Genomic DNA, 16,653 nt, shown 5'->3' on the forward strand with positions numbered 1-16,653 from the left:
GAACTGATGACCATATGGGATGCTGGCACTGCTGGTGCCAGCTTTACCCATAGGCCACAGTGCTGGCCCAAGTGTGTTCATTTTAAATTGTGTTTTGTTGCCAACTAAAAGTTTTGAAATAAAATTTGACCTCACAAAGGGTATATTCATTACCTCATCTTTCCTTCCTTGTCCTTATCCCTAGTGTGGGTGGGAGTAGGGATGAAGGCCTTTTGACATAATACAGCATAAGCAAAATTATGCCAAGGGAAGTGAAAAATGACTGACCCCCCCCCCACACACACACACATTGTTTGCAGATTGTGCAGGAGGAAATAAATCATTACAGTAGGGTCACCTGACAGTCACCACATCAACCAAGTTCAAGCACGGCATCACCAGGACTTGGACTTTTGTGCCTCCTAGACTGATAAAGTGTGCAGTATTGCACACGGTGTATTCTTGCCAACATGTTTAACCTGAATCTAAGCAAGCTTCTGCAGACCCAACTTGCAGATTATAAGTGAAACATGGACAAGTTAAATGACGCAGTAAGTCCTGTAAGACAAATTTAAGAAGAGACATTTTAGAAGACAGCTGTCCTGGTCTCCTCCAAAAGAAGTTAGTGGCTTTTATTTCCATTTCATGAAAAGTGGGGAGGGACTGGTTTAAATTTAAAAGGTTGAAAAGAGGCCGACGCCGCGGCTCACTAGGCTAATCCTCCGCCTTGCGGCGCTGGCACACCGGGTTCTAGTCCCGGTTGGGGCGCCGGATTCTGTCCCGGTTGCCCCTCTTCCAGGCCAGCTCTCTGCTGTGGCCAGGGATTGCAGTGGAGGATGGCCCAGGTGCTTGGGCCCTGCACCCCATGGGAGACCAGGAAAAGCACCTGGCTCCTGGCTCCTGCCATCGGATCAGCGCGGTGCGCCGGCCGCAGCGCGCCGGCCACGGCGGCCATTGGAGGGTGAACCAACGGCAAGGGAAGACCTTTTTCTCTGTCTCTCTCTCTCACTGTCCACTCTGCCTGTCCAAAAAAAAAAGGCTGAAAAGAGACATAAAAGTCAGATGCAATAGGTGAACCTGGATGAGTTCTGTTCTGGGGAAGTTATGAAAGGTATTCTTGGGACAATGGAGGAATGTGATTGTGGGCGGTATGTTAGACAATACAGCGTTATTGTCAGTTTTTAAGGTTTGATAGTGAGGCCAGTGCTGTAGCTAAACAGGTTGAAGCCCTGGCCTGCAGCACCAACATCCTTTATAGGCAGCAGTTCAGTTCCCAGATGCTCCACTTATGATCCAGCTCCCTGCTAATGCGCTTGGGAAAGCAGCAGAGGATGACCCAAGTCCTTGGGCTCCTGCACCCACATGGGAGACCCAGAAGAAGCTCCTGGCTTTGGATTGGCTCAGCTCTGGCCATTGCAACCATTTTGGGGATGAACCAGCAGATGGAAGACCTCTCTCTCTGTCTCTACCTCTCTCTACAACTCCTTAAAATAAATAAAACAAATCTTTAAATAAAGTTTGATAGTATTACATGTAAGGTCCTGGGGATACAGAATGGTGTGTACCACAGCACACAGGGTGAAGCCATTATGGTGTCCACACCTGTGTGGTATAGACGAAATGTGCTAATTGTCCTGTCCTTTCAACTTTTCTGTATGTTGGAATTTTTCAAAATGTTTCAAAAAATTTTTATACCAAAACTAACTTATGTTTTAATTCTACTTTTCCATGAACTTTTTAAAGAACTTTTTTTTTTTTTTTTTTTTTTTTTTTTTTTTTTTTTTTTTTTTTGACAGGCAGAGTGGACAGTGAGAGAGAGAGACAGAGAGAGAAAGGTCTTCCTTTTGCCGTTGGTTCACCCTCCAATGGCCGCCGCTGCAGCCGGCGCACCGCGCTGATCCTGGCAGGAGCCAGGAGCCAGGTGCTTTTCCTGGTCTCCCATGGGGTGCAGGGCCCAAGCACCTGGGCCATCCTCCACTGCACTCCCTGGCCACAGCAGAGAGCTGGCCTGGAAGAGGGGCAACCGGGACAGAATCCGGCGCCCCAACCGGGACTAGAACCCGGTGTGCCGGCGCCGCAAGGTGGAGGATTAGCCTATTGAGCCACGGCGCCGGCTTTAAAGAACTTTTCTATGAACATTTTTTTTTGACAGGCAGAGTGGACAGTGAGAGAGAGAGACAGAGAGAAAGGTCTTCCTTTGCCATTGGTTCACCCTCCAATGGCCGCCGCGGCTGGCGCACCGCGCTGATCCGATGGCAGGAGCCAGGTACTTATCCTGGTCTCCCATGGGGTGCAGGGCCCAAGCACTTGGGCCATCCTCCACTGCACTCCCTGGCCACAGCAGAGAGCTGGCCTGGAAGAGGGGCAACCGGGACAGAATCCGACGCCCCGACCAGGACTAGAACCCAGTGTGCCGGCGCCGCAAGGCGGAGGATTAGCCTAGTGAGCCGTGGCACCAGCCTCTATGAACATTTTTAAATGGTTCAGTGTGTATGTACATCTATCTAAGTGAATATATATAAGTGTGTGTATATATATATATATATTCTTTAAGAAGCAAAAGTTATAGAAGCACTAAATAGTTTATAAAGAATGAAATTAATCTTCCCCTCTCTTTTGTTTTAGGCTCAAGAAAAAGGAAGATTAAACTATACTAAGGTATGTAGATTTTATACATACTATACAGTTTTATACATTTAAATCTGTTGTTTGCTTTTCATTTATATTTGAAAGATCCAAAGAGAATCTTCTCATCTAACGCGAAGTGGTATTTCCTGTTAAGTGAAAGGCATTAGCAGGGAGAGTAAGGTTCACTGAATATTTAACGTCCTTACTAAGTGCCTGTTCCATTCCAGATACTGTATTAGGAATACAACAGTGATCCAGAGGAAGTCTTTCACACTATTTATAATGTAGTAGGGGAAATGGATAACTAGTAAACAGCTAAATAGATCCATAATTTATATTATACATGTTACTTGTTACATAATACATAATGTAATATCAGAAGGTTGTAAGTGCTTTGAAGAAAACTAAACAAGATCACTAAGCATTGTTGAAAGATGCCCATTGCCCATGCCTAGAAGAGAACTTTTAGCTCATTCAGTTAATGCCTGCGATGCACTGCCCAGGACAGACTGAAACTCTAAAGGGAAGCGTTCTCATATCACCTGCACAGCTTTGGAAAACACAAGTACCTAGGGCCTACTGCATCAGAGAACAGGGTGGGGCCAAGCTGGAGTGATTTGAAAAAGTCTCCCCAGATCATTGTGACACACAGTCCTGGTTTTAAAAAATAAAAACCACTACAGGAGTTGAGATCTCGCACAGTTGGGTCACATTCTGTTTTCCCCTCAGGGGCAAGAGGGATATGTAGCAGGTGCATGGCATGCATACAGCTGCCTGGCTACAGGAGCTCGCCAACCAGCTGATTTATGTAGCAATCAGAAAAATTCAGGGGGGGGCAGCACACCTGCACTCCAAAGACAGGCAGGAAGAAATATGACCCAGAAAGGCTCTGCCTGCAGCAGGATGGCAAAAATCCACAAAGACCTCCCTGTCCAGGACCTAGCTTATCACACATTCAAGCACACTCCTGGTGACCCACAGCTGCACCTCCATGGCTCTGACTCCTCTCCTTGCTCGAAACGCAGTGCCTCCTTCTATTTGCCTCACGATCTTATGCCTCTTTCAAGAGCCACTAGGCAACAGAGACACCTCTAAGCCCAGAGGTCCCAAATCTGTCTCTTCCTTGGATATCTGCCGAGGCTCATCACACACCCAAGCACAAGCTCTGGACCTGTCTTAGAGCTTCCCACAGGCGTACAAGCCCAGTATGTCTTAAACACAACCCAGCACCCTCCTGGCATCTCTCGTTGTTTTCCGATTGCCTTATCTTTTAGAGCAGTTTTGGGTTCACTGTATAAGTTGGGAGTCATCACACACACACAGCCACCCCCATTACCAGTATCCTGCACCAGAGCAGTACCTTTGTCTGTAGCAACCCCTGAGCCAGCACTGATATGTCCTCCTCACTTGGCATCCGTGGTTTGTGTTAGGGTTCATCTTGGCATTGTAGCTTGGTCCTTTTTACCTGTTCTCTGTCCTGTTGCTGCCACTGTCAGCCTGACAGTCAACCCTATGAGGAACTCACCACACGAAAAACTGCACCTACTCCCTCCCTCTGTGTGCCTTGGGCAAGCCACATCTGTTTTATATCCTCCATGTTCCTGAGTGCCCCTCCTCTTGACCTCTCTCCCGTTGTTCACGTTCACGGTCTTTGCATCTGAACCGCTGAAAAGATGACTGCTGCCTGGGCTCCCTGCCTGTTTCCTCCCCGCAGCCCCATTACCAGCCAGAGTGTCCACCAACACCACAGATCTGACAGTTTCACTCTCCAGCTCAACAGCCCGCATGGGCTCCCTGTTGTCTGTATGGTACATGCAGGACTTGCTTGGGTTGGCATCCATGGAGCAGTGATCACGCCCCCTACAGGGTTGCCCCTGCTTCATCACCTATTCCAGCTGCACCAAAGACCACGACATGGACCGTTTCCATCCCCTGTGCCTCTGCTCTGCTGTCCCCTCTGGAATGCCCTTCCCCCTCTGCTCATCCTAAAAGGTTTAATTTAGCCACGTCTTCTATAGGAAGTCCTCTGTGACTCCCCAGGCTGGGTTAGATGCTTTCAGTTCCTTACTCCTATATTATAATGATCTGTTTATAGAGAGAGCATAAACTGTGAGCTCTTCCAGGGCAGGGGCGGTGTCCATTTTATTCCTATACCTGATGCCTCACATAGTACTTGGCACTGGGGAAAATGTTGAGTAAGTGAGCGAGTAAGTGGAGGCTATAAGAAAATAGAAGATGCCTGAAGTAAATTGGAAACATGTAAATTGCAGCAGAAAATCTGGTATCAAGCTTTTGATCTGGGTGAAGGAAGATAAGGAAAGCTTTGACCCAGGGTGCAGCCCTCAGCAGGACTAAGAAGGCTGCTTAGGAAGGTTGTAATGAACCAGTGTGAAGGTGAAGGCTGGGATCTCTGCCGGGGTGGAAACAGGCTCACCTATGTGTGAAGAGGCTGGTGGGGAAAGAGTGACTGCTGAGCGCTGATGTTCTTTAGGCTTCAAAGAATACCTCTGGGGTTTCTTATTGCAGAAGCACTTGACAATGGAAGAGATTTCCATTGGAAAGGGCACAGATAAGAGCACCCCAGACCAAGCATGGGTCTGCCACCAGCTCACTGCAAAATCTGACCCTCAGTTACTTCGTCTCTTTGGCCTTCCCTTACTTTCCTCAGTACAAAGTGAGCAGTTGAGAATAGCCCTGTTCCACTTGCTAAGGTCCATTCCAAATTTAGGAAGAGACATTTGCCTTTTGTTTTTTAAGGTTTATTTTATTTTCATCTCCTTGAAAGTCAGAACAGCTTCCACTGGTTTACTCCCTAACCAAGGCTGGGTCAGGCCATCTGGCTCTGCCACGTGGGTGGTAGAGACCCAAGTACTTGGGCCGTCATCTGCTGCCTTCCGGGTGCATTAGCAGGAAGCTGGATGGGAAGTCCTGGAGCAGGGACTCAAATTGGCCCTCCAATAGGGGTTGCGGGAGTCAGGAGTGGCAGCTTCATCTCCTGCACTGACTCTGCTACACAGTCCCAGTCCCTAGGAGGAGACACTCTTATCCTGCATACTGCTGAGGCCCAGACTCAGCCTTCATCCACCCAGCCAATGTTAATTTGCCCTTGACCGTGTCCGAAGCACCATGCCCATGCCAGGATGGGCATCGGGAACAAGGCTCAGGCCTTGCTGTGTCCGGTAGCCACTCCCCTGCCCTCTTCTGCTTTCCCTCTGAACATTTTTCATGGTCTGAAATTATCAGAGCTTGTTTACTTCTTTCTGCTTCCACTGGGACGTAGAATCTAAGAGCAGGAGCCTCGGCAGCCTCATTCATGGCTGCTTCACCCTCCTGGACACAGGCGCACATGAAGGAGCAGCTGACACATGTGCAGACGCGAGTGTTGCAGGAGGATGTGAGCGGTCTGGGATCCAGGACTGCAGACTCCATTGGCCATTGTGAGAGTATGTTGACCATGTAAGAGTGGTACAGCCCACCCCCATGTGGCCTAGGGCTACCTTCAAGTGCCAGTGACAACACTGCCCATACCAGAAAACAGAAACCCACCCTCAACCCTTGAACTTGTAGGGCTATTCTGATAAAGCCCCCTGGTCTAGGCTGACTGAAGTAATCAGTTAAGACCTTGTCATTCTTTTTTTTTTTTCTTTTTTCTTTTTTTTTTTTCTTTTTTCTTTTTTTTTTTTTTTTGAAAGTCAGAGTTACACAGAGAGGGGAGAGGCAGAGAGAGAGAGAGAGACAGGTCTTCTGTGTGCTGGTTTACTCACCACCAGTTGACTGCAACGACCAGAGCTGCTCCGATCCGAAGCCAGGAGCCAGGAGCTTCCTCTGGGTCTCCTTTGCTGGGTGCAGGGGCTCAAGGACTTGGGCCATCTTCTACTGTTTTCCCAAGCTATAGCAGAGAGCTGAATCAGAAGTGGAGCAACCAGGTCTCGAACCGGCGCCCATATGAGATGCCGGCACTGCAGGCGGCAGTTCTACTCATTACACCACAGTGCTGTTGTAACGGGTAAACCTTGTCATTCTTAACACAGGCTTACCCCCAAGTAACATGGTGGGGAAGATGCAACCTTCCCGTACTGAGTACCATGGAGATGTCTGCAGGGTGCAGCTCTCAGTGCTGTGTCTCACACAGGGTGTTCCAGGCCTTCAGTAAGACATCCAGACCCGGGGCCTCCCCACCTCTGTCTGTGCAGTCTCACTGCTCATGACACTCACTGTAACCAATGCAGGCTTCATGCTTGGTGACCTGGCTTCCGCTGGGGATGGGGGAGTGATTGGTAAAATGCTATTTCAAAAACTCAGGGGCTATCAGGAAGCTCTTGGGAGTTATGAAATTATTATGAAATGTATCTGTTGCTGAACATCTCATTATTTCCAAGCAATGAATATTTACTCAAAAGCCACATTTTGTCTGAAAAAAAATCAGATTGCAAGAAACCACAGAACATTATGTTGGTCACGCACTCTGTGGCTTTATTTGCCACCAGGCACATTTTGTCAGCCTCAGCTGCGGGGAAGCAGGGGAGAGCATGGAAGAAGCGATCATTTCAAACCCTGTCCCAGCTGGATCTCTGGGGTGTTTGTCACGTTCAGCCAAACAGTGGTCTGGTCCTCAAACACTCAGATAAGAAATTGAGTTACCTTTTAATTGAGTTCCTGTTGAGATGGACCCTGGATGTGAATGCTTCCCGCTTCAGTAGTGCCTTTCACCGTAAGATAGCAAAGCACTTGACAACTTTTCATTCATTCGGTCTCCCTGCCCTGAAGGTGGTTAAACCCCCGCACCAGAGTCCCTGCTCCCACTACCGAAGCTCACCCCTGGGAGGTGGGCAGAGATGGAAGCTGATTCTCCCTTAGGCACGCCCCAGCTGGGGAAACCAGGAACGTCGTCCTGACCTGGGTGAACCTGTGCGGATCTTGGGAGATGGAAAGTAATTACCGCAGTGAACAAGACTGAGGTTAATAGCTGTGCGCATGTGCACAGTGCTTTAATTACAGTGATGGTCTGCAGCCCTGGGTGTGTGTGCGCCTCTCAGACCATCGCGTGGACCTTCGGCTTTTGGCCCCAAGTACACAGCCAACGGAGTTGGGCACTAGAGGGAAGAGTGCCACCTACCGCATTGTAGGGAATCTTGGACATGCCTTGGGACTGGGGGGGGGGGGGGCCTCTCGGACCACATTCACGCTTGGTTTGCTATGGTAACTAATGTATATGTCCAAAAGAAAACGACTATGTTGACTACCCGGACTCAGACAAACATCTCCAAACGTCTGTGTATTTTCCCCAGCTGGAGCCGAGCGTATGCCTGTAGTTTAGCCTACTGCTACTTGAAATAAGCATGCTGCTAAAAGACTGAGGCAGATGGTATTTTTACCACTTCAGGCAAAACATGGCACCTATGGTTCGACTTTCTGCAATCTTAATTTTTTAACATTTAAAATGGCTTGCTTAAATATCTCCATCATAGAGACACAGACTTTTCTGCAATTTCTTTTTAATAATTGCCTGAGATATACAGATATGAACAAACGTCATTTGGTCAAAAATAGACCTGTCCAGCACTGTGGACTCTGCCTCCTCTACATTCTCACACAAGAGCCTAGGACTGTGCCTTAAATGGGTTTTGGCATTCATGCTAATTTGGACACAAAGACGGCTTACAATAGTTTGCTTTATCTTTAGCTCCGGTCTTTACTATGCATTTCATAGACTTTGCCCCAAAACTCAGTACAGAAAAGTGAATTTTGTGTTTTCTTTAACATCCTGTTATGAGGTTCATGGTAGCACAGAGAATCACTCAGGGTTATACACTCAGTAAAGAAAGCTCTTGCAGGGGCTGGCACTGTGGCATATCCGGTGAAGCTGCCTCCCGTGGCACTGGCATCCCATATAGGCACCAGTTTGGTATGTGTCCTGACTGCTCCACTTCCAATCCAGCTCTTTGTAATGGCCTGGGAAAAGCAGCAGAAGATGACCCACTGCACCCACGTGGGAGCCCTGAAAGAAACTCTTGGCTTCTGCCTGGCCCAGCCCTGGCTGTTGTGGCTACCTGGGGAGTGAACCAGCAGATGGAAGATTTTTTTCTCTCTCTCCTTCTTTCTCTCTCTCTGTCTTACTCTCCCTCTCTCTGTAACTCTGCCTTTCCAAAAAAAAAAAAAAAAAAAAGGCAGGCTCTTACAGATGCCAGTTCTTTAGACACCCAGTTCTCCATGAAGCGCACGAGGTATTTTTCAGAAGGGTCTTGACTCCCACTCCCCCAGGCTTGCTGAGGGTTCCGGAGCCGTCCGTTCTGGCCCTGCCCTCCCCTGCCTCTCAGACAGGAGCCTCAGCAACTGCTGCTCTCCTCTGCCCTCCCCACCCTAGAAGTCCTTGCACATTTTGTTTTATTACAAAATGCATTTGCATAGCGTACGCATTAAAATTCTCTTCCCACCAGCAAACAGTGATGCCCACAGACATTTACATTTGCATGACCACGAATCACCACTTCCTTTTAAGAAGGGAAAAAAAGGGGGGGGAGCTTTCCTTTCTTGTGCTTCTCCTTTCCCTGGTTTGCCCTTTTAGCCATCTCTTCTCGTTATTATACATAGCGGCTGCAACCGTTTGGCTGCATACGGAGTCCAAGATTCTACTCTTTTAAACCTTGAGTATGGAAATATATTTTTGGTAAACATTATTGTTCTCTCTTTTCAGACAAAGGCAGCCTCCTTTATTTATTTATTTATGTATTTTTGGCAGGCAATTTTGCCGCCCGCTCTTTCCCATAACCCTAGCTAACTGGCTCTGAGAATTCTTCACATTGGCACATTTAGAGAACAGATGTTGCCATGTTTTCTCTTCCCAGTACCCCTTCCGTGGGCAGATGCTTCTTCTCCTACCCTGGGACTGTACGTTACCTCCTTTGGTAAAATATTCCACACACTGTCGCTGTTGACGTGAAGCCACCCTGCTTCCTCCAGCCCCCTGAAGATGTCTTCACACTTAGCATTTCTGTTTGAGTGATAACTGCAGAGACCACGTAGATGCGTTGACATTCCCTCCCCTTTCTTGTTCCATAAAAGACTAGTGGTGCAATTAGGTAAGATGTTTATAGCAGAATTTAAAGGGAAAAAAATGCAAATACCATTATTATGTGGGTACAACTATGTAAAATTTTATATGCTCCATAAAGACTGGAAGACAACATGTAAAAAATACAAATCAAGGCATTAGTGTTTTAATTAAGAAATAAACTGTACTCTTGAAAGATTTCTGCTTTGTAAGTAGACTTTGATTTGAAGTGGAACTTTCTCAGATTATAACCTAAACTGGTAAGAATTGAAAAATGGTCTGAAATCATACTTTTAGTGACATAACCAGAATTTAATTGTGGGTTCCTAAAGAATTGTTTGCTTCTGTGTCAACAGGCAGAAATGCGTAGTTGGAAAATGTAAATGTTGTACTCCAGGAATATTTGTGCTGGGCTCTGAAGAATGGTTGAAGGGCAAAGGCTGACTGCTGAGCAGTCCCTGTGCGTGTCCGTGTGGTGGCCTACCTGCAGGGAGAGGCACTGGGGGTCTCTGCCAGAGCTGTCATCTGAAAGTTCTAGATCCCCCCTCTTGGGGTGGGCATTTGGCACAACAGTTAAGATACCACTTGGAGTGTCAGTTGTTAAATCAACAACAGGAGTCACTGTGCATGCACTCCCCATGCAGGACCTCTGTCCTTAGTGAGTTGTACTATGAGAATCAACAGTAAAACTAGTCTTCAAACAGTACTTTATACTTTGTGTGTCTGTATGGGTGCAAACTGTTGAAATATTTACTTAGTATAGAGGTGGTCTTCTGTATATATATAAAGATAATTAAAATGAATCTTAATGAAGAATGGGATGGGAGAGGGAGTAAAAGATGGGACAGGAGTGGGGGTGGGAAGGCAGATATTGGGGGAAGAACCACTATATTCCTAAAGCTATACCTATGAAATTTATATTTATTATATAAAACTTGCTTAAAAAAAAAAGATGCCACTTCAAACACCTGCATCCCATATCGGAGCACCTAGATACAAGTTCCAGCTCCCCTCCTGATTCCAGCTTTCTGCTAATGCACACTCTGGGAGGTAGCAGGTGATGGCTCCAGTACCTGGGTCTCTGTCACTCATGTGAGAGACCTGGATAGAGTTCCTGGCTCCTGGCTTTGGCTTGACCCAGCCCCATTGTGGCTGGCATTTGGGGAGTGAATCAATCGATGGAAGATCTCTCCGTCTCTCTGCTTCTCAAATAAATAAGTGAAAATCTTTTTTTTTTTTAAGATTTATTTTATTTATTTGAAAAACAGAGTTACAGAGAGAGGTAGAGACACAGAGAGAGAGAGAGAGAGAGAGAGAGAGAGAGAGAGAGACAGGAAGGTCTTCCATTTGCTGGTTCATTTCCCAAATGACTGCAACTGCCAGAGCTGTCAAAACAGAGGCATCTGCCAGAGCTGTTGAAACAGAGGCATCTTCCTCTGTTTCCCCAGGTGCATTAGCAGAAAGCTAGATCAGAAGTAGAGCAGCTGGGATTGGAACCAGCACTCATATGGGATGCTGGTGCTGCAGGCCAGGGCTTCAATCCGCCGCACCACAGCACCAGTCCCATAAGTCAAATTCTTTTTTTAAAAAAAAAAGAAGGAAGAAAGAATTGAATCATATTTTAAAACAAACAAATCTTGGGCACCAGGTTCTAGTCCTGGTTGCTCCTCTTCCAGACCAGCTCTCTGCTGTGGTCTGGGAAAGCAGTGGAGGATGGCCCAAGTGCTTGGCCCCTGCACCCACATGGGAGACCAGGAAGAGGCACCTGGCTTCTGGCTTCGGATAGGCATAGCTCTGGCCATTGCAGCCACTTAGGGAGTGAACCATCGGATGGAAGACCTTTCTCTCTGTCTCTCTCTCACTGTCTGTAACTCTACCTGTCAAATAAATAAATAAATAAAACAAATCCCCCTACTCCTCATTTCCTTAAAAAAATTGGATAAAACCAGTTATTTTTCTTTTGCCAACCATATTCCATGTGAGTGTTTTTCCTTAGAGTAATAATAAATAGAAATCTCCTTAGCCTGTTGTTTTTCAGAACAATTTCTTTAAATCAGTTGTTGCAACTGCAGCCTTGATTTCAAAATTTTGATGATGCCATTATTGATGGAAAAGCAATCAGTTATCAACTTCTGTCCATAATAAAACATAGAAACTTTTTGCTGAACATACAACTTTATATTAAAAGTGAATTCTATGGGTGGGCATCATGGTGCAGTGAGTTAAGCCCCCACTTGGGGTGCCCACATATCAGAGCATTGATTACAGTCCTGGCCACTCTGCTTCTGATCCTGCTCCCTGCCAGTGCACCTGGGAAGCAGCAGACACCAGCTCAAGGACTTGAGTCCCAGCCATGTGGGAGACCCAGATGGAGCTCTTGCCTCCTGACTTAGTGCTAGCTCAGCCTCAGGTTTTTTTGTTGTTGTTGTTTATTTTTTAAAGATTTATTTATTTATTATTTGAAAGTCAGACAGAGAGAGAGTTCTTCCACCTGCTGGTTCACTCCCCAATTGGCCGCAACAGCCAGGAGCTTCTTCCAGGTCACCAACGTGGGTGCAAGGGCCCAAGGACTTGGGCCATCTTCTACTGCTTTCCTAGGCCATAGCAGAGAGCTGGATTGGAAGTGGAGCAGCAAGTCTTGAACCGGCACCCATATGGGATGCCGGCACTTCAGACCTGGGCGTTAACCTGCTGCACCACAGTGCCGGCCCCAGCCTCAGCTTTTGTGACCGTCTGGTCAGTGAGCCAGTGGATGGAAGATCTATTTCTCTCCATGTGTGTGTGTCTGTCTCTCTGTGTGTCATTCTACCTTTCAAATAAATAAGAGAATAAATCTCTTTTGAAAAAATGAATTCTAAATCAGACAAGCAGTAATCAGTTTTCTTAAACCAGAGCTGTGCCTTCTTATGAGCCCTCTAGCCTTTTTGCACAACAGTTGCCTTCACTCTGGCTTTTCCCTTGCAAGTATCTGAGTATATTATTTTGCATTTGTCCCCAGTGACTATCATCTTGCTTTGATGATCTGTTCTTCTAATTTCTTCATGTTATTTTAAAATTAGATTCTTATTCTCTGAGGTGTTAGCAATCCCACACACCTCAGTGGCATCCAGATTTAATGATCATAATCTCTGTTCCCCTGTGGACGTGAATAAAATTATTAAATTATTTCGATGTTAAGTCTCTTTATGACATCATAAAATATGCCACCCTCTCAGTTGTTAGCCCAAGTACTATTTTTTAATGTCTATTTATTCATTTTTATTTATTCAAAAGGCAGAGTGACAGAGATCTTCCATATGCTGGTTTACTCCCCAAACACCTACAACAACCAGGCTGCACCAGGCCAAAGCAAGGAGCCAGGAACTCCATGCGAGTCTCCCACTTTGGTGTGAGGAACCCAAGTGCTTAGGCCAAATTCTGCTGCACCCCTGGCACAATAGTAGGGAGCTGGAGTTCAGGTGCATGCAGGGCTCAGTCCTGGGTGCTCCAGTATGGAATGTAGGCATCCCAAGTGGCGGCTTAATATACCCCAGCCCAGATACTATTTGAATGTAGGCCCTTATAAATCTCTCTTACTTTTCTTCAGATCATACATTCCTGGTTTGTTGGTCTTTGGTTTATACTGGTATCCATAAAATGTTAAATTATTTAGTTCATGAAAACAATATTTAGTGGGGCAGTCTCTCCTACTCTTAAAATCTGCTATTTTGAATTACCAGCCCATTAAAAGTATATATCTACATAATACCTAACCTTCATCAGGCAACTAAAGCAGACTTAGATTGTAGCTGAAGGTCGATTTTTGGCTGTAAGCCTGGAGTGATGTGTGCATTTGTTCATCTTTAAACCCTGAGGGTTACCACAGTGCCTGGCACAGAGTAGGTGCCCAGTAGATATCTGTTGAATGTTGAATGAATGAGTCCAGACACCCCACGTGCTTGTGCCTGTTTTCTGTTCTTCTAATTCCTAAGGCATATTTGACCCCCCCCCCTTCTCCTCTTATTTTCCCTCACGTACACTCCTGATCAAATGGTTGTATCCTCAGTGCCCTGCACGCTCAGGGAGGGCAGTCTTCTGACTCAGTCTGGAAAGTCAGCCAAAAATGCCCTCCAGCCTGGTTCCGTGGGTGAGCGCTCTGCACCGTCGGGTAGCTGGATTCAATTATTGCTCCCAGTTTGTGGTGTCAGGAGCCACCTGTGCGCAGGGGGAGCCTGTATGTCTTCATGCCACGGATGGAGCCTTCTGTGCCCATAGAAGAGTCTGTTTTACCCACTGACACAGTTTGTATGTAGATCTGAAGGAGGTGCTATTTCTTTCCCTGTCATAAAATACCATAAGGAAGTATAGGTTTTCCAAAATTATGTTACTTTGTTGTTGCTGCTGCTGCTATTTGCTTCTGGGGGGCGGGGGGCAGGGAGCAGAACAGGGACCTCTGTGTAGACAATGAAATCTGAAATGTAGTTTGAGTAAATTAGACATCTTTGTTATTTCCTGGGTCCATATTTCCAAACTCATACCCTAATCCTCCAGTCTGATTGTGTGCAGAATTAAAGATTTTTGTGATTTCAAGCTGTTTGTTCCACCGGCAGCTGTAATTTATTCAGTTCACATCTGAAGCCATTCCCCATGTTTCCTATATAGCATCTGCATGCCCCATTCAGCCTCCTGCTGACCACATCAGACAGAGTATTGATCCTGATCGCATACTTAACTGTCTCTCCTGAATTACCAAGGTGTCTGGGCCCCCCCCCAATTCTCAAATAAAATTTCTGCAATAATAGTGGAGATCACAAGACCAGCGACGTAAGTGAGCAATGTGTGAGGTTCCACTAAGGACTGTGAGTGAATAGATCCTGTCCTTCTCTGCCAGCCCTGGACTCGCTGGCCTGATGAACGCTCTTACCTATGCACTAGATCATAATAAAGCCACAGCCATACCGCCCAAGCTTGAGTAGTGCACAGTGCAATGGTGCCCCCTGTGGAAGATCTCCCTATTCTAGATCGCAGGAAATAAGTCTAACCTTGACGAGATTTGTGTGTGCCTGTTTAGAAAAAGTTGTAGGCATCTCTATGTGCTAGGCTTTTTCTAAGATGCATGCCACTGTTTGCCTGCTTTTCGGTGGGCAGTATGTTCAAGGCATACCTGAGCACCTTAATCAAATGATTCTATGGGGTTCTCTCTCTCTCTGAAACTTCTCTTTATACAGAGAGAGCTTGGATAGCCCAACAGTGTTAGCTGTTATCTCACAGAGCCCTTCCCAGACCTGCTGATTCCACTGTGTATGTTGTTCACACCATACAGTTTCTCACAGCCCTGTAGGTGTGCACAGAAAGAAGCCGTGTGTGGGCTCTGGTCTTGCAAGCATCCAGAAGACTGGTTGTATTACCCCATAATCTAACACAGCTCTAGAAATGAAGTTGTCTAATAAATGAGTGTCCTAGGAATTATAGCTGCCAAACCAGGCAGTAATTATTGTGACATTTGTTAGCTGGTAAGCATTCTTCAGTCTTCCAAGAAAGTTTCCATAGATGTAACCATTTAAAACAAGTTCTCATCACCATTTTCTGTTGAGGGAGGTGAAGCTCTATGTGAAAAAACATACCTTCCGTAACACCATAACCTAGAGACCTGTACCTCTAGAATAGTTGTACTCTTGTGAATTCATTTGCATTAACATGGCTCAGAGAGTAACATCTTCACCCTGTACATTGATTCTTGCATTGCCGTCTGTCTAATGCAAACTACCTGAAAGACGTGGCTGATGTGTGCATTTTGTTTGCATTATTCTCTCTAACTAAATTTTCTGTTGTTTGTGGTGCTTCCTTATGAACTCAAACATAGTTATAAGCTCATCTTGCATCAGGATGCATGTTGGGATTTTATTTATTAACTTATTTATTTAACAAGATTTGTGTATTTAGTTGAAAGGTAGAGTTACAGAGAGAGAAGAGAGAGAGAGACCTTCCATCCATTGGTTCAATCCCCAAATGGTCACAATGGCTGGGGCCAGGCAGGGCCGAAGCCAGGAGCCAGGAGATACTTCTGGGTCTCCCACATGAGTGGCACAGGCCCAAGCACTTGGGCCATCCTCTGCTGCTTTCCCGGGCACATTAGCAGGGAGCGGGAACAGAAGTGGAGTAGCCAGGACTCGAACTGGCACCCATATGCGATGCCAGCAGTAAAGGCTGTGGCTTAACATTGTGCCACAGTGTCGGCCCGCATGGTGGGGTTTTAGGAATCTAGGGTCACGGGGATGGTGGTGGTGGTGGTGGTAGTCTGGGGCAAGCAACCTCCAAATATCAGCATCCATACCCTGAAGCGGGTGAGGAGATGTAAGAAATGTCAGATACAGACTGGAGTAAAACAATAGAAAGCCAAGCTCACTCTTACATAGTTTATATCGTTCTCCAGTGACCCCCAGGACCATTTGATACACGCGTGACCTGAGTGCTCTTGTCCCACAGTGTCCTTTTTAATTAAATAACCAGCATAGTATTTATCGTGAGATTACAGAGCTTACTATTTATTGATTGACTCCGAAAAAAGCTACAGGCGAGAACGGTTCATTGCCGCAGTCTACAGCCTGCAACATGTTTTGCTTGTTGACTTTCTGTTGCAGGGTTTGCTAAAAAGCTTCATGGTCCCAGTTCGTTGTTTTTTTGTTTTTTTGTTTTTTGTTTTTTGGTTTTTTTTTTGAAATTTGGTGTATAGAATTAAGTTCCTCTTTGGAATATGATATTAAAATTAAAAATTAACTGTAAATCAAAGTATGGATAAATCTAAGATTATTTATAAATCATCAATTTTTCTTTGGAAGACCTGGTAACCAAAAAGTAATGATTGCTTTTCCTGTGGAATTAATCCTAAATTTAATATAATTCCATATTGGTAACCTTGAATGCCCAACCTGGCAACTGTTGGTGAGAGTTTATGAATTAGGGGAGCAGGCATTTGGCACAGTGGTTTAGTCATTACTTGGGATGCCTACGCCCAA

General features: G+C 46.0%; 1 protein-coding gene across 3 annotated transcripts in view; it reads left to right on the forward strand.

The window, feature by feature from the left end:
* Positions 1 to 16,653, forward strand: part of PDSS2 (decaprenyl diphosphate synthase subunit 2) — a 293,668-nt gene that overhangs the window by 261,565 nt on the left and 15,450 nt on the right. For 2 of the 3 annotated variants that reach the window (XM_002714881.6, XM_089332769.1), the window contains exon 7: positions 2,605 to 2,637. In XM_002714881.6, coding sequence (XP_002714927.6) covers positions 2,605 to 2,637 — 33 coding nt within the window. Of the gene's footprint in view, positions 1 to 2,604; positions 2,638 to 9,452; positions 9,859 to 16,653 lie in introns of those variants that run through there. The other variant, XM_089332766.1, reaches the window with a different exon arrangement.

This window comes from Oryctolagus cuniculus, chromosome 5 (genome assembly GCF_051225735.1).
Source record: "Oryctolagus cuniculus isolate XC-2025 breed Fujian yellow rabbit chromosome 5, ASM5122573v1, whole genome shotgun sequence".
Lineage (NCBI taxonomy): Eukaryota > Metazoa > Chordata > Mammalia > Lagomorpha > Leporidae > Oryctolagus > Oryctolagus cuniculus.